The following is a 19,000-nucleotide window of genomic DNA, read 5'->3' on the forward strand; positions in this document are numbered from 1 at the left end:
ACCATGACAGTCATTTCTTCAGTGTAACATGGACAGTCATTCCTTCAGTGTAACCATGACAGTCATTCCTTCAGTGTAACCTGGACAGTCATTCCTTCAGTGTAACCATGACAGTCATTCCTTCAGTGTAACATGGACAGTCATTCCTTCAGTGTAACCATGACAGTCATTCATTCAGTGTAACATGGACAGTCATTCCTTCAGTGTAACCTGGACAGTCATTCCTTCAGTGTAACCATGACAGTCATTCCTTCAGTGTAACCTGGACAGTCATTCCTTCAGTGTAACCATGACAGTCATTCCTTCAGTGTAACATGGACAGTCATTTCTTCAGTGTAACCATGACAGTCATTCATTCAGTGTAACATGGACAGTCATTCCTTCAGTGTAACCATGACAGTCATTCCTTCAGTGTAACCTGGACAGTCATTCCTTCAGTGTAACCATGACAGTCATTCATGGAAGATGAAACAGTCTGTGTGCTCAGCATGAGATCATGAGTGGCTCACCATCTGTCTCTTGTTGACTGACAGCACACAGACATCCACAGGTGTCACAACAGTGGTCTGTTGTCTGGATGGGGGGGCGGGGGGCACTGTCATCTGTCTCTTGTTGACTGACAGCACACAGACATCCACAGGTGTCACAACAGTGGTCTGTTGTCTGGATGGGGGGGCGGGGGGCACTGTCATCTGTCTCTTGTTGACTGACAGCACACAGACATCCACAGGTGTCACAACAGTGGTCTGTTGTCTGGATGGGGGGGCGGGGGGCACTGTCATCTGTCTCTTGTTGACTGACAGCACACAGACATCCACAGGTGTCACAACAGTGGTCTGTTGTCCAGGGGATGGGGGGGGGACACTGTCATCTGTCTCTTGTTGACTGACAGCACACAGACATCCACAGGTGTCACAACAGTGGTCTGTTGTCCAGGGGATGGGGGGGGGGACACTGTCATCTGTCTCTTGTTGACTGACAGCACACAGACATCCACAGGTGTCACAACAGTGGTCTGTTGTCCAGGGGAGGGGGCTGGGGGGTAGGGGGGGGGGACGCTGCTGTGTGTCGTCTGTGTCTTGCTGTCACCTGTCCTCTTGAGTCAGTGTACACAGAAAACACACTGTGCTCAGTTTGATAGGCTTGACCAGCGTGGTCCTGTAATGATGTAATAATCAATGATGATAGTGATGCTAATGGTAATGGTAATGACAATATTGATGAAAATGATGATAGTGATAATGATAATAGTTATAATGGTGATGATGATAATGATTTATGTAGCACCATTCAATGTAAAACACATCAAACATCATAATAACTGCATGATGCAGTCTCATATCACAATGTTTAACACCAGTACCACAATACTTAACTCTCTCCATACGAACGGCGAAAGAGACGACGTTAACAGCGTTTCACCCCAGTTACCATCATCAAAATATTGCAAGCGGAAGGCTCTTATACTGAAGAGGTGAATGTTGACAAAGAATACCACAATTCTGACGACGGAAGCTAAAGGTTGGGTTATTCAGACACCCACTGGACATCTGAGGGGTCTGTGTAGAGGAGAAGAGAGGACTGGCTGTACTGAGTGAGTTAATTGTCAGCACCAATATCGTAATACTGAAAACCAGTATCATAATACTTAACTGACAACCCCAATATTGTAATACTGAAAACCAGTATCATAATACTTAACTGACAACCCCAATATTGTAATACTGAAAACCAGTATCATAATACTTAACTGACAACCCCAATATTGTAATACTGAAAACCAGTATCATAATACTTAACTGTTAACACCAATATCTTAATACTGAAAACCAGTATCATAATACTTAACTGACAACACCAATATTGTAATACTGAAAACCAGTATCATAATACTTAACTGACAACACCAATATTGTAATACTGAAAACCAGTATCATAATACTTAACTGACAACCCCAATATTGTAATACTGAAAACCAGTATCATAATACTTAACTGACAACACCAATATTGTAATACTGAAAACCAGTATCATAATACTTAACTGACAACACCAATATCGTAATACTGAAAACCAGTATCATAATACTTAACTGTTAACACCAATATCTTAATACTGAAAACCAGTATCATAATACTTAACTGTTAACACCAATATCTTAATACTGAAAACCAGTATCATAATACTTAACTGACAACACCAATATTGTAATACTGAAAACCAGTATCATAATACTTAACTGACAACACCAATATCTTAATACTGAAAACCAGTATCATAATACTTAACTGTTAACACCAATATCGTAATACTGAAAACCAGTATCATAATACTTAACTGACAACCCCAATATTGTAATACTGAAAACCAGTATCATAATACTTAACTGACAACCCCAATATCGTCATACTGAAAACCAGTATCATAATACTTAACTGACAACACCAATATTGTAATACTGAAAACCAGTATCATAATACTTGACACCAATATCACAATGCTTAAGGCCAGACACTACAGTCAAATAACGAGTTTTTTTTCTCTCCAATTATATCTCTCATTTTTTTGTCTGCTAGGTGCATCATCACTTGTGGATCACAAAAAGTGTTTTTAGATTTCTGTGAATACCTGTTGCTATGGAAACAAATAAAAATGGCCACCAAACAATGTATCAAAGAAATCGGGTTTGTGGTCCATGTGGTGCATGCAGACACTTTTTGTTTTGTGGACTTGATACACAATGGCATTATCTTCATTTTCACCAGAGATTGTGTTGATTCTTCAAACATTGTACTTATTATGAATTTTTGAAATTTTGGGTGTTGCAAAATCATCAAAATTTACTATGGGTAAAAGGATTGGAACTGCTATGAATTAAAACCCAGAGAATATTTTTGTACATACTTGTGACAAAACTTCAATAACATGTCATAAAACAATTATGCAAAGTCTCATGGTTGTAGGTTTGCTCATCATTGAGCAAGTCCAAGGTACGTTGTCAAGGCCAGAAAGTTGATGACTTGCGTTGAAATTGAAAAAAGAAAATTAATAAACACTTTCGTGATTCAGCAAGCAATCTTTATTGGCAATTTTTTCATTGCTAAAGACATCTTTACAGTGAAAAAAACTTATACATATGATAGAAGAGATGTTCAAGAATCAAAATCTATCAAAAACCCAAATCATGAAAAATCATCATTTTGGTCACTTTTGCACTGCCGTGTCCCCCCTTAATTGTTATCACCAATATCATCATACTGAAAACCAATATCACAGTGCTTGACACCAGTTTCACAGTACTTGACACCAGTATCACAATGCTTGACACCAGTATCACAGTACTTGACACCAGTATCACAATGCTTGACACCAGTATCACAATGCTTGACACCAGTATCACAGCACTTGACACCAGTATCACAATACTTGACACCAGTATCACAGTACTTGACACCAGTATCACAGCACTTGACACCAGTATCACAATACTTGACACCAGTATCACAGTACTTAACTGTTAACACCAATATTGTAATACTGAAAACCAATATCACAATACATAACACCAATATCACAATACATAACACCAATATCACAATACTTACTTGACACCAGTACCACAGTACTTGACAGCAATATCACAGTACTTGACACCAATATCACACTACTTCTTGACACCAGTACCACAGTACTTGACACCAATATCACACTACTTACTTAACACCAGTACCACAGTACTTGACTCCAATATCACAATACTTACTTGACACCAGTATCACACTACTTGACAGCAATATCACAGTACTTGACACCAATATCACAATACTTTCTTCACGCCAATATCATACTACTTGACACCAATATCACACTGCTTACTTAACACCAGTACCACAGTACTTGACTCCAATATCACAATACTTACTTGACACCAATATCACACTACTTACTTGACACCAATATCACAAAAGTTTACACCAGTATCACAGTACTTGACACCAGTATCACAATGCTTGACACCAATATCACAATTCTTGACACCAATATCACCATACTTGACACCAATATCACATGACTTACTTGATACCAGTATCACCATACTTGACACCAATATCACAATGGTGGTGTGTGTCCATCAAGATCGATGATGACCATCGTTGTCATCCAGCTGGGGCATGGGGGGAGGGTGGTGGTGGGGTGGGGGGGGGAGGATGCTCATGAATCTATCTGTGAATGCGCAGATGGCTGAATAGTCCAATCTGTGCGCGAAATGTTCGCTGACAGTTGGGGCAGACAAAGACAGGCATACCATTGTCAGGGAGCTTGTTTGCCCGTGACTTTCTGGCCTGCCTCTTCTGAACAGCTGCAGCAGTCCTGTTGGCCTCACACAACTTGGCGCCTTTGTGCACAGCAGCGCGCCATTTGTCACGGTCCACTGCAGATTCCTCCCAGGAGTCAGGGTTGATATCAAACGCTTTCAGAGAGACTTTCAGAGTATCTCTGAAGCGCTTCTTCTGACCGCCGTGTGATCTCTTCCCTTGTTGCAGCTCGCCATAGAAGAGCCTTTTGGGCAGCCGATGGTCTGGCATGCGTGCCACGTGTCCAGCCCAGCGAAGCTGGGACTGCATCAGGATGGTGAAGATGCTGGGAAGGGTGGCTTTTGCAAGCACCTCTGTGTCTGGGGTCTTGTCTTGCCACTTGATGTTCAGTAGCTTCCTTAGGCATGTTCTGTGGAAGTGGTTCAGCTTCTTGGCATGTCGTTGGTACACTGTCCAAGTTTTGCAGGCGTACAGTAGTGTGGGGAGAACTACTGCTCTGTAGACCTTTAGCTTGGTCTCAAGACTAATGCCTGTTCCAGACATTTGCATGGAGTCTACCAAAAGTTGTGCTTGCTCTTGCAATCCTGACGTTCACTTCATCGTCGATGGTCGCATTTCGTGACAGTGTGCTGCCAAGGTATGTGAACCGCTCCACCGCACTGAGTCTCTGACGGTTGACTGTGATGTTGGGCTCAACGTAGGGTTTCCCTGGGGCTGGGTGATGGAGAACTTCAGTTTTCCTCGTGCTGATGGTAAGGCCGAAGTTCCTGCTGGCAGTGGCAAACTTGTCGACACTGAGTTGCATGTCAGCTTCAGATCCAGCGTTGAGGGCACAATCATCAGCAAACAAAAAGTCTCTGATGATGTCTGTCATGACCTTCGTTTTTGCTTGAAGCCTTCTGAGGTTAAACAACTTGCCATCTGTTCGGTACTTTAGGCCGATTCCAACATCGCCATCTCTGAAGGCATCAATAAGCATTGCAGAGAACATGAGGCTGAACAGCGTTGGAGCCAGGACGCAGCCTTGCTTGACACCATTTGTGACAGCAAAAGGAGCAGATGTTTCGCCTTTGTCCTGGACTCAAGCCTGCATGCCTTCATGGAATTGGCTGACCAAGGAAATAAATTTCCAAGGGCATCCGTACTTGGCCATGATCTTCCACAGTCCCTCTCTACTCACGGTGTCGAAGGCCTTAGTGAGGTCGACATAGGTGGAGAACAGATCAGCATTTTGCTCCTGACATTTCTCTTGCAGCTGCCTTGCAGCAAACACCATGTTGGTGGTTCCGCACTCTTTCCGGAATCCACATTGGCTCTCAGGCAAATGACCTTGGTCAAGGTGTGCTGTGAGGCGGTTTAGTAGGGTCCTGGCAAGTATCTTGCCTGCGATGGAGAGCAAGGAAATGCCCCGATGGTTATCACAGGCATGCCGGTTCCCCTTTCGCTTGTACAAGTGAATGATAGATGCATCTTTGAAATCCTGGGGGATCGTCTCTTCTTTCCACATGAGTGAGTACAGCTGATGGAGCTTCTCAGTCAGCACAGTGCCTCCATCCTTGTAGATCTCTGCTGGTATGGAGTCTGAGCCAGGTGCTTTGCCATTGGATAGCAGACGGATTGCTTTCTGGGTCTCAAGAGGTGTTGGCGGATCATCCAGTGCTTCGTTGATGGGGACTTGTGGGAGACGGTCTATGGCTTCATCATTTATGGAGGAAGGGCGATTTAAGACACTGTTGAAGTGCTCAGCCCAGCGTTTGAGAACTTTCTCCTTCTTGGTGATCAAGGTATTCCCATCTGCACTGAGGAGGGGGGATGATCCTGAGGATGTGGGGCCGTAGACTTCTTTTAAGGCATCATAGAACCTCTTCATATCGTGCCTGTCAGCATATCCCTGGATCTCATCAGCTTTGTCACTCAGCCACTTATCCTGCATCTGGCGTAACTTTTGCTGAACAGTCCTGCGGATGGCATCGTACGCTTTTTTTTTTGATGTGGACTTTGGGTTGCTCAGGTAGGCTTGATGCAGACAGCGTTTCTCATCCAGAAGCTGCTTGATTTCATCACAGTTTTCATCAAACCAGTCTTTATGCTTTCTGGTCATGGGTCCCAGGGTCTCTGAAGCTGTACTATAGATCAGCTCACGCAGGGTCCTCCAGTCAGACTCCACATTCTGGTTGTCCAGAGAGGTGGATTCCAGACGATCTTCCAGCAGCTCCACAAAGGTCTGTTTGATGGTGATGTTTTTCAGCTTAGCGATGTTGAGCCGTTTTGGAGCCTTCTGGCCTTGGGGGCATCTCTTGGGCTGGATTCGAATATTCAGCTTCGAGACTACAAGGCGATGGTCTGTCCAACACTCGGCGCCGCACATGGTCTTTGTTACACGTACATCTTGCCTATCCCTTTTCCTGATGATGACATAATCGATGAGATGCCAATGCTTTGAGCGAGGGTGCATCCATGACGTCCTGTTACGGGTAGGGAGGCAGAAAACTGTGTTGGTTATCAGCAGTTCGTGCTCTGCACAGGTCTGAAGCAAAAGCAATCCATTTGGGTTGCAGTGGCCCACACCGTGCTTTCCAATCACTCCATCCCAGGAGATGTAGTCAGAGCCAACTCTAGCATTGAAGTCCCCAAGAATGATGAGCTTGTCTGCTTTAGGGATAGCAGCAATGACAGAGTGAAGGTCCTCGTAGAACTTCGCCTTCACTTCATCCGGGTTGGTCATGGTTGGGGCGTAGGCACTGACAATGGTGAGGTGCTTCTGGCCAGATGCCAGTGGGAGTTTCATGGTCATAAGCCTATCGTTGACTCCCTTTGGGATTCCAGCTAGCTTGCTGACAAGTGCTGTTTTTACTGCAAAACCAACGCCAGCCTCACGTTGCTCTTCGCTTCCTCGTCCACTCCAGAAGAAGGTGTAACCAGATCCCTGTTCACAGAGCTCGCCTTCGCCTGCAAGCCGAGTCTCACTCAAGGCTGCGATGTCAATGTTGTATCTGGCGAGTTCGGATGCAACTAGTGCCGTTCTCCTTTGGGGTCTGTCCGCGTTATCTCTGTCCAGGAGAGTCCTTATGTTCCAAGCACAAATGGTGAGAGGAACGATCCTTGTTTGTTTCTTTTCTTTCTTGTTGTTTCGACCGCTGATGTAGGGTCCCCGCCAGCCGCGGTATGCTGGCCAGGGTGATATGGAGCAGGCAATTTTTAGGGCACCTTTTCTAGCCCCTTCCTCATGCCAGGGAGGTGAGCAGTGCATTCCTAAAGAGGGCTGCTCAGACGCTCAGACGGCTGCCGAGCTCCATCGCTGCTCCTGTCGACAAAGAACAACCATATGGCCTGAGCCGCCTGCGTGCAGGTCTGCGGCTGCGACTGCCAGTGTACCCACACCTGTCGTTTTGTCGCTCGCCTGTCGCCACAGGACTTGGGGGTGGGTGATGAAATGATGAAGGATGAAAGGTCATTTTGGATGACTGATGACTTGCGCGATGAGTTTGTTTAAAGTGAAGAGGAGTTGCGCAACGTCAACCTCACTCTCTCGTCCGGGTCCACCAATTTCCAGTGGGAAGACTAAGTCGAGACGACTGGAGGATGAGCATGGATGCAGTGGATGACCAAGATATCCTTTCGGTGTCTCATCTTGCTCTCTGCACTCCACAGTGCGTTGCTGTAACCGCCTTCCTCTCTGTTGAACCGTTAGGTTTCTTCCGCAGATTCTGCCGGATCCAGACTTCGCATGCATGGGTAGACACACCCCGGGGGCCAACTGCGTGTGGCATGCACACAGAACGGTGGAGCTAGATGGCCGTCGGTGGCTCTCCTGAGCCAACGCCCTTTTATGGATCTCCATAAGGGTGTCTAGCCACCCGCCTCACCAGTCCCGGAAGGGAGCGGTGGGAGTGCCGGTTTAGTCACCGGCAATCTGAATATCACAATACTTGACACCAGTATCATCATACTTGACAGCAACATCACAATACTTACTTGACACCAGTATCACCATACTTGACACCAATATCACAGTACTTACTTGACACCAGTATCACCATACTTGACACCAATATCACAATACTTACTTGACACCAATATCACAGTACTTACTTGACACCAGTATCACAATACTTGACACCAGTATCACAGTACTTACTTGACACCAGTATCACCATACTTGACACCAATATCACAATACTTACTTGACACCAATATCACAGTACTTACTTGACACCAGTATCACAATACTTGACACCAGTATCACGATATGAACTTGACACCAATATCACAATACTTTACACCAATATCACAATACTTAAAAACCATACCACAATACTTAAAACCATATCACAATATCCTCTTGTTATAAGATCATAACATTTTGATGTTGAGATGACTTGTGAACTGAAATATTTTGCACTAAAGATGATGGACCATTTTTTCTACACAACTGTTGTGTGTTGTTTTTTGTTTTGTTTCTGTTTCAGTCTGTGTGATTGGTGTTCAGCCATTGTTTCTGTTTCAGTCTGTGTGACTGGTGTTCAGCCATTGTTTCTGTTTCAGTCTGTGTGATTGGTGTTCAGCCATTGTTTCTGTTTCAGTCTGTGTGACTGGTGTTCAGCCATTGTTTCTGTTTCAGTCTGTGTGATTGGTGTTCAGCCATTCTTTCTGTTTCAGTCTGTGAAATTGTTCAACCATTGTTTCTGTTTCAGTCAGGTGTGATTGGTGTTCAGCCATTGTTTCTGTTTGAGTCTGTGTGATTGGTGTTCAGCCATTGTTTCTGTTTCAGTCTGTGAAATTGTTCAACCATTGTTTCTGTTTCAGTCTGTGTGATTGGTGTTCAGCCATTGTTTCTGTTTCAGTCTGTGAAATTGGTGTTCAGCCATTGTTTCTGTTTCAGCCGGTGGTGAAATTGCTGTACAACCGACACAACAACAAATACTCCTACACCAGGTGAGTGGATCTAGTCTGTCACACAAGTGCTGCAGTGTTTCACGTCATGGTGCAGCAAGACACAAGTGCTGCAGTGTGTCACATCATGGTGCAGCAAGACACAAGTGCTGCAGTGTGTCAGTCACATCATGGTGCAGCAAGTCACAAGTGCTGCAGTGTGTCACATCATGGTGCAGCAAGACACAAGTGCTGCAGTGTGTCAGTCACATCATGGTGCAGCAAGGCACAAGTGCTGCAGTGTGTCAGTCACATCATGGTGCAGCAAGACACAAGTGCTGCAGTGTGTCACATCATGGTGCAGCAAGACACAAGTGCTGCAGTGTGTCAGTCACATCATGGTGGAGCAAGACACAAGTGCTGCAGTGTGTCAGTCACATCATGGTGCAGCAAGACACAGGTGCTGCAGTGTGTCACATCATGGTGCAGCAAGACACAAGTGCTGCAGTGTGTCACATCATGGTGCAGCAAGTCACAAGTGCTGCAGTGTGTCACATCATGGTGCAGCAAGTCACAAGTGCTGCAGTGTGTCACATCATGGTGCAGCAAGTCACAAGTGCTGCAGTGTGTCACATCATGGTGCAGCAAGACACAGGTGCTGCAGTGTGTCACATCATGGTGCAGCAAGTCACAAGTGCTGCAGTGTGTCACATCATGGTGCAGCAAGACACAAGTGCTGCAGTGTGTCAGTCACATCATGGTGCAGCAAGACACAAGTGCTGCAGTGTGTCAGTCACATCATGGTGCAGCAAGACACAGGTGCTGCAGTGTGTCACATCATGGTGCACCAAGTCACAAGTGCTGCAGTGTGTCAGTCACATCATGGTGCAGCAAGTCACAAGTGCTGCAGTGTGTCAGTCACATCATGGTGCAGCAAGTCACAAGTGCTGCAGTGTGTCACATCTTGGTGCAGCAAGTCACAAGTGCTGCAGTGTGTTAGTCACATCATGGTGCAGCAAGTCACAAGTGCTGCAGTGTGTCAGTCACATCATGGTGCAGCAAGTCACAAGTGCTGCAGTGTGTCAGTCACATCATGGTGCAGCAAGTCACAAGTGCTGCAGTGTGTCACATCTTGGTGCAGCAAGTCACAAGTGCTGCAGTGTGTCACACCATGGTGCAGCAAGTCAACAAGTGCTGCAGTGTGTCACATCATGGTGCAGCAAGACACAAGTGCTGCAGTGTGTCACATCATGGTGCAGCAAGACACAAGTGCTGCAGTGTGTCACATCATGGTGCAGCAAGTCACAAGTGCTGCAGTGTGTCACATCATGGTGCAGCAAGACACAAGTGCTGCAGTGTGTCACATCATGGTGCAGCAAGTCACAAGTGCTGCAGTGTGTCAGTCACATCATGGTGCAGCAAGTCACAAGTGCTGCAGTGTGTCACATCTTGGTGCAGCAAGTCGCAAGTGCTGCAGTGTGTTAGTCACATCATGGTGCAGCAAGTCACAAGTGCTGCAGTGTGTCACATCATGGTGCAGCAAGTCACAAGTGCCGCAGTGTGTCTGTCACATCATGGTGCAGCAAGACACAAGTGCCGCAGTGTGTCTGTCACATCATGGTGCAGCAAGACACAGGTGCTGCAGTGTGTCAGTCACATCATGGTGCAGAAAGACACAGGTGCTGCAGTGTGTCAGTCACATCATGGTGCAGCAAGACACAAGTGCTGCAGTGTGTCACATCATGGTGCAGCAAGACACAAGTGCTGCAGTGTGTCAGTCAGTTGCTGTGACCCAGACAGGTGGATGGTTCATGACCCAAGTGGTGTCGTTCTCTCTATCTTCATTCCCTGCTCTTCGTCTTTCCTGACAGGAATCAGCCACTGTGGACCACACTCCTAGGCCTTGCACTTGTGTGTGTTGTGTGTGTGTGTGTGTGTTGTGTGTGTGTGTGTGTGTTGTGTGTGTGTGGTGTGTGTGTGTGTGTGTTGTGTGTGTGTGTGTGTGTTGTGTGTGTGTGTGTGTGTGTGTTGTGTGTGTGTTTGTGTGTGTGTGTGTGTGTGTGTTGTGTGTGTGTGTGTGTGTGTGTGTGTGGTGTGTGTGTGTGTGTGTGTGTTGTGTGTGTGTGTGTTTGTGTGTGTGTGTGTGTGTGTGTGTTGTGTGTGTTTGTGTGTGTGTGTGTGTGTGTGTGTTGTGTGTGTGTGTGTGTGTGTGTGTGTTGTGTGTGTGTGTGTGTCTGTGTGTGTGTGTGTGTGTGTGTGTGTGTGTGTGTCTGAGTGTGTGTGTGTGTCTGTGTGTGTGTCTGTGTGTGTGTGTGTGTGTGTCAAAGTCATATCTTTGTGTTTTTTCCATGTATGTGTGCTGATATTCTGCCACCATCATTTTGTCAGATATTCTGACCACAACTTGCTGAAGAACATTGATCTTTTGGAGAAGCTCACATTGACATGGACATCATCATCACCATTGTTTTTGTAATTGTTATGGTGATGCTGCTGCTGCTGTTGACGATGATGATGATGATGTCAAGTTCTCAGGGATTCCAACGGCAGTTGTATTGACATGGACATGACGATGACATGATGATGATGGTGATGACGATGTCCATTCTCTCAGCAATTCGGACGACAACTTGTTAAAGAACATGGAGCTGTTTGAGAAGCTTATATATTGACATGGACATGACAGTTGGTGATGGTGACAATGATGATGACGCTGATGACATACTGATGCCGATGATGATACTGATGATGTCTTTTTCTCTCAGCAATTCGGACGACAACTTGCTGAAGAACATGGAGCTGTTTGAGAAGCTGTCGCTGAGGTTCCACGGGCGGGTGGTGTTTGTGAGGGATGTGGTGGGCAGCAGTGAGATCTGTTGCTGGGCCTTCTATGGACACGGCGCCAAGATCACTGAGGTCTGCTGCACCTCCATCGTGTACGGCACGGACAAGAAACACACCAAGGTCTGTGGCACCTGCTGCCTTCTGACAGTCAGGATGATCAGGATGTTGACAATAATCATGATGATCACCTGCTGCCTTCTGACAGTCAGGATGATCAGGATGTTGACAATAATCATGATGATCATGATAATGGCGATGATGTTGATATGATGACAAAATATATGTCTGTCTGTCTTTCTGTCTGTCTGTCTATCAATCTATCAATCTATCTATGATAATGATGGTAGTAATGTTATTATGGTATTTGAAAAATAGGAAGATGACTTGTGTGAAGGATGACAGGTGTGTGAAGGATGACAGGTGAGGTGTGTGAAGGATGACAGGTGTGTGAAGGATGACAGGTGAGGTGTGTGAAGGATGACAGGTGAGGTTGTGAAGGATGACAGGTGTGTGAAGGATGACAGGTGAGGTGTGTGAAGGATGACAGGTGAGGTGTGTGAAGGATGACAGGTGTGTGAAGGATGACAGGTGAGGTGTGTGAAGGCTGACAGGTGTGTGAAGGCTGACAGGTGTGTGAAGGATGACAGGTGTGTGAAGGATGACAGGTGAGGTGTGTGAAGGGTGACATGTGAGGTGTGTGAAGGATGACAGGTGTGTGAAAGGTGACAGGTGTGTGAAGGCTGACAGGTGAGGTGTGTGAAGGATGACAGGTGTGTGAAGGCTGACAGGTGTGTGAAGGATGACAGGTGAGGTGTGTGAAGGATGACAGGTGTGTGAAGGCTGACAGGTGTGTGAAGGATGACAGGTGAGGTGTGTGAAGGGTGACATGTGAGGTGTGTGAAGGATGACAGGTGTGTGAAAGGTGACAGGTGTGTGAAGGATGACAGGTGAGGTGTGTGAAGGATGACAGGTGTGTGAAAGGTGACAGGTGTGTGAAGGATGACAGGTGTGTGAAAGGTGACAGGTGTGTGAAGGGTGACATGTGAGGTGTGTGAAGGATGACAGGTGTGTGAAAGGTGACAGGTGTGTGAAGGATGACAGGTGTGTGAAAGGTGACAGGTGTGTGAAGGATGACAGGTGTGTGAAGGATGACAGGTGAGGTGTGTGAAGGCTGACAGGTGTGTGAAGGATGACAGGTGTGTGAAGGATGACAGGTGTGTGAAGGATGACAGGTGTGTGAAGGATGACAGGTGAGGTGTGTGAAGGGTGACATGTGAGGTGTGTGAAGGATGATAGGTGTGTGAAGGATGACAGGTGAGGTGTGTGAAGGATGACAGGTGTGTGAAAGGTGACAGGTGTGTGAAGGATGACAGGTGTGTGAAAGGTGACAGGTGTGTGAAGGGTGACATGTGAGGTGTGTGAAGGATGACAGGTGTGTGAAAGGTGACAGGTGTGTGAAGGATGACAGGTGTGTGAAAGGTGACAGGTGTGTGAAGGATGACAGGTGTGTGAAGGATGACAGGTGAGGTGTGTGAAGGGTGACATGTGAGGTGTGTGAAGGATGACAGGTGTGTGAAGGATGACAGGTGTGTGAAGGATGAAGGATGACAGGTGTGTGAAGGATGACAGGTGTGTGAAGGATGACAGGTGAGGTGTGTGAAGGCTGACAGTTGTGTGAAGGATGACAGGTGTGTGAAGGATTACAGGTGTGTGAAGGATGACAGGTGAGGTGTGTGAAGGATGACAGGTGAGGTGTGTGAAGGATGACAGGTGTGTGGAGGATGACAGGTGTGTGAAGGATGACAGGTGAGGTGTGTGAAGGATGACAGGTGTGTGAAGGATGACAGGTGTGTGAAGGATGACAGGTGAGGTGTGTGAAGGATGACAGGTGTGTGGAGGATGACAGGTGAGGTGTGTGAAGGATGACAGGTGTGTGAAGGATGACAGGTGTGTGGAGGATGACAGGTGTGTGAAGGATGACAGGTGTGATGGATGACAGGTGTGTGAAGGGTGACAGGTGTGTGAAGGATGACAGGTGTGATGGATGACAGGTGTGTGGAGGATAACAAGTGAGGTGTGTGAAGGATGACAGGTGTGTGAAGGATGACAGGTGTGATGGATGACAGGTGTGTTGTGCAGGTGGAGTTTCCAGAGGCCCGGATCCTGGAGGAGATGCTGAACGTGTTGCTGTACGAACAGCGCGGAAAGGGGCCGGATGCCGCCCTCATGCAGGCCACACGAGGAGCGCGTCACGACGCCCCTGCCGACAACAGCGATGATGATGCTGACGAAAAGGTGGACAGAGCCCTGCGACGTAAATGAGCTCCCATGGGGCTCATGGCTAGGGGGGCGTGATGTCTGTAGGGAAGGTGTGTGAAGGTGTTGGATCAGCAGTGAGAGAGACGGGATGGGAAACACGTCGGCTCTGTGTGGACGGGGAAAGGGGGGGAAAGTTGTGATGTCTTTCGGCGTCTGTGAAGTCAAGTGATGCTGTCGGTTTTTACAATGTTGGATTCCAGTTTTACCCCTCTGCCATTCACTGGTGTACAGAATGGTGGGTGAGACAGACCAGCATGTGGACTGCAGTTGTCTGCTGCATACGTTCCCTCCCTCCCCCCCCTCCCCCTTCCACCTTTCCCCGCCCAAACCCCCTCTGCTTTCTGGGAGGCAAACATATGGGTGGCCCAACCTCCGCTTTCTGAAAGTATGTCAAGGTGACTTCCTGTTGTTGTGGTCGTTTCTGACCTAGTTTTCAGCTTGAGCGCAGTGTAATTGTGAAGGAGAGTGCTGACACAGGCAAGCATGCTGTGTTGTGATCTGTGCAGAAAGTAAACATGATACAGCAGAGAGGGAAGCGAGACAAAATAAAGCGTGTCTTTTTGGCCAAGTGTAGCTGGGAAAGAGTTTAGCAGGGAGAGTGTAGCAGGGAGAGAATGTAGCAGGGAGAGTGTAACACAGAGAGAATGTAGCAGGGAAAGAGTGTAACATGGAGAGAGTGTAGCAGGGAGAGTGTAACACTGGGAGAGTGTAGCAGGGAAAGAGTGTAACAGGGAGAGTGTAACACTGGGAGAGTGTAGCAGGGAAAGAGTGTAACAGGGAGAGTGTAACACTGGGAGAGTGTAGCAGGGAAAGAGTGTAGCAGGGAGAGTGTAGCAGGGAGAGTGTAACACAGAGAGAGTGTAGCAGGGAGAGTGTAATAATAATAATAAATAAAATGTAGGCTTATATAGCGCAATACCCCATCTCAGCTGGTGCTCACCCCGCTTCACAATAAAATATACAAATTTAAGACTAAGTATCGTAAAATATGTACAAAGTCAACATAATTAACTACACATGACATTGGCTAAAAATATACATATGTAGGTCTAAGTGATGAAAAAATTTTTAAATGTAAATTGACACAGGCGCCATCACAGTAAATCACACAGGTGCCATCACAGTAAATCACACAGGTGCCATCACAGTCTCAATCACACAGGTGCCATCACAGTAAATCACACAGGTGCCATCACAGTAAATCACACAGGCGCCATCACAGTAAATCACACAGGCGCCATCACAGTCTCAATCACACAGGCGCCATCACAGTAAATCACACAGGCGCCATCACAGTAAATCACACAGGTGCCATCACAGTCTCAATCACACAGGCGCCATCACAGTAAATCACACAGGTGCCATCACAGTAAATCACACAGGCGCCATCACAGTAAATCACACAGGTGCCATCACAGTAAATCACACAGGTGCCATCACAGTCTCAATCACACAGGTGCCATCACAGTAAATCACACAGGTGCCATCACAGTAAATCACACAGGTGCCATCACAGTAAATCACACAGGTGCCATCACAGTCTCAATCACACAGGTGCCATCACAGTAAATCACACAGGTGCCATCACAGTAAATCACACAGGTGCCATCACAGTAAATCACACAGGTGCCATCACAGTCTCAATCACACAGGCGCCATCACAGTAAATCACACAGGTGCCATCACAGTAAATCACACAGGTGCCATCACAGTAAATCACACAGGTGCCATCACAGTAAATCACACAGGTGCCATCACAGTAAATCACACAGGTGCCATCACAGTAAATCACACAGGTGCCATCACAGTCTCAATCACACAGGTGCCATCACAGTCTCAATCACACAGGCGCCATCACAGTAAATCACACAGGTGCCATCACAGTAAATCACACAGGTGCCATCACAGTAAATCACACAGGTGCCATCACAGTAAATCACACAGGCGCCATCACAGTCTCAATCACACAGGTGCCATCACAGTAAATCACACAGGTGCCATCACAGTAAATCACACAGGTGCCATCACAGTCTCAATCACACAGGTGCCATCACAGTAAATCACACAGGTGCCATCACAGTAAATCACACAGGTGCCATCACAGTAAATCACACAGGTGCCATCACAGTCTCAATCACACAGGTGCCATCACAGTCTCAATCACACAGGTGCCATCACAGTAAATCACACAGGTGCCATCACAGTAAATCACACAGGTGCCATCACAGTCTCAATCACACAGGTGCCATCACAGTCTCAATCACACAGGTGCCATCACAGTCTCAATCACACAGGTGCCATCACAGTAAATCACACAGGTGCCATCACAGTAAATCACACAGGTGCCATCACAGTAAATCACACAGGTGCCATCACAGTAAATCACACAGGCGCCATCACAGTCTCAATCACACAGGTGCCATCACAGTAAATCACACAGGTGCCATCACAGTAAATCACACAGGTGCCATCACAGTCTCAATCACACAGGTGCCATCACAGTCTCAATCACACAGGTGCCATCACAGTCTCAATCACACAGGTGCCATCACAGTAAATCACACAGGCGCCATCACAGTCTCAATCACACAGGTGCAAATCACAGCAAAACAAAGCACATCACTTTCACCATTGTCAAAAATAATCACCAGGGAACCAGGTATCACGAAAAACACCAAAATCATCACAGATGCATACAGATCAACACTAACAGCACATCCAGCAACAAAAATCACTGCAGGCATATGCAGATGGAAAAGTTTCAGTGAGAGAAGTACAGTTTGAAAAGAGATGTTTTGAGTGCTCTCTTGAATGCGGGAGTTGGAGTGTGACGGAGATGTGAGGGCAGTGTATTCCATTGTTTAGGTGCAACAAAAGAAAAGGAACGTTCACCATAAGTTTTAGTACGAATCTTTGGAATGGACAGTGTGCGCTTGTCATTTGAAGAACAGAGTTGTCTGGATGGTGAATAGATAGAAAGTACATCTGAAAGACAGACAGGGCAAGAATCAGTGAAGAAATTGTGACAAAGGACTGAGAGTTTGCATTGTATTCATGCTTGAATGGGGAGCCAGTGAAGGGAAGTGAGTAGGGGAGTGATGTGTTGACGTTTCTTTGCTTTGAGAGTCAGTCGTCCTGCAGTTTTGAACTTTTTGAGTGTAGCAAGGAGATTGTAGCAGGGAGAGAGTGCAGAGCAGGGAGAGTGGAGCAGGGAGAGGAGCAGGGAGAGAGTGCAGAGCTAGGAGAATGGAGCAGGGAGAGAGTGTAGCAAGGAGATTGTAGCAGGGAGAGAGTGTAGAGCAAGGAGAGTGTGGAGCAGGGAGAGAGTGTAGCCGGGAGAGTGTAGCAAGGAGAGTGTAGCAGTGAGCGTGTAGCAGAGAGAGAGTGCAGAACAGTGAGAGAGTGGAGCGGGGAGAGAGTGGAGCAGGGAGAGAGTGGAGCGGGGAGAGAGTGGAGCGGGGAGAGAGTGGAGCAGGCAGCGGGGAGAGAGTGGAGTGGGGAGAGAGTGGAGCAGGGAGCGGGGAGAGAGTGGAGCGGGGAGAGAGTGGAGCAGGGAGCGGGGAGAGAGTGGAGCAGGGAGCGGGGAGAGAGTGGAGTGTGGAGAGAGTGGAGCAGGGAGCGGGGAGAGAGTGGAGCAGGGAGCGGGGAGAGAGTGGAGTGTGGAGAGAGTGGAGTGTGGAGAGAGTGGAGCAGGGAGCGGGGAGAGAGGGGAGCGGGGAGAGAGTGGAGTGTGGAGAGAGTGGAGCAGGGAGCGGGGAGAGAGTGGAGCGTGGAGAGAGTGGAGCAGGGAGCGGGGAGAGAGTGGAGTGTGGAGAGAGTGGAGCGTGGAGAGAGTGGAGTGTGGAGAGAGTGGAGCGTGGAGAGAGTGGAGCGTGGAGAGAGTGGAGTGTGGAGAGAGTGGAGCGTGGAGAGAGTGGAGTGTGGAGAGAGTGGAGCAGGGAGCGGGGAGAGAGTGGAGCAGGGAGAGAGTGGAGCAGGGAGCAGGGAGAGAGTGGAGCAGGGAGAGAGTGGAGTGGGGAGAGAGTGGAGTGGGGAGAGAGTGGAGCAGGGAGAGAGTGGAGCGGGGAGAGAGTGGAGCAGGGAGAGAGTGGAGTGTGGAGAGAGTGGAGTGTGGAGAGAGTGGAGCAGGGAGCGGGGAGAGAGTGGAGTGGGGAGAGAGTGGAGCAGGGAGAGAGTGGAGTGTGGAGAGAGTGGAGCAGGGAGCGGGGAGAGAGTGGAGCAGGGAGCGGGGAGAGAGTGGAGCAGGGAGAGAGTGGAGTGTGGAGAGAGTGGAGTGTGGAGAGAGTGGAGCAGGGAGCGGGGAGAGAGTGGAGCAGGGAGCGGGGAGAGAGTGGAGCAGGGAGAGAGTGGAGTGTGGAGAGAGTGGAGCAGGGAGCGGGGAGAGAGTGGAGTATGGAGAGAGTGGAGCGTGGAGAGAGTGGAGTGTGGAGAGAGTGGAGCAGGGAGCGGGGAGAGAGTGGAGCAGGGAGCGGGGAGAGAGTGGAGCAGGGAGAGAGTGGAGCAGGGAGAGAGTGGAGCAGGGAGCAGGGAGAGAGTGGAGCAGGGAGAGAGTGGAGCGGGGAGCAGGGAGAGAGTGGAGTGTGGAGAGAGTGGAGCGGGGAGAGAGTGGAGCGGGGAGAGAGTGGAGCGTAGAGAGAGTGGAGCAGGG

General features: G+C 47.8%; 1 protein-coding gene across 8 annotated transcripts in view; it reads left to right on the top strand.

Annotated features, from left to right (window-relative positions):
- The window catches only part of LOC143288291 (BTB/POZ domain-containing adapter for CUL3-mediated RhoA degradation protein 3-like), a 34,543-nt gene extending 16,709 nt beyond the window's left edge, over nt 1-17,834 (top strand). The window contains exons 4-7 of one of the 8 annotated variants that reach the window (XR_013056052.1): nt 9,200-9,252; nt 11,955-12,153; nt 14,173-16,816; nt 16,869-17,834. Coding sequence is in view for 1 of the 8 variants with exons in the window: in XM_076596640.1 (XP_076452755.1) it covers nt 9,200-9,252; nt 11,955-12,153; nt 14,173-14,355 (435 nt within the window). In the remaining 7 variants the exon portion in view is untranslated. Of the gene's footprint in view, nt 1-9,199; nt 9,253-11,954; nt 12,154-14,172 lie in introns of all 8 variants that reach the window. The other 7 variants (XR_013056053.1, XR_013056054.1, XR_013056055.1 and 4 more) reach the window with 7 other exon arrangements.
- The last annotated feature ends 1,166 nt before the right edge of the window (nt 17,835-19,000 follow it).

The sequence above is a fragment of the Babylonia areolata genome, chromosome 12 (assembly GCF_041734735.1).
Source record: "Babylonia areolata isolate BAREFJ2019XMU chromosome 12, ASM4173473v1, whole genome shotgun sequence".
Taxonomy (NCBI): domain Eukaryota; kingdom Metazoa; phylum Mollusca; class Gastropoda; order Neogastropoda; family Buccinidae; genus Babylonia; species Babylonia areolata.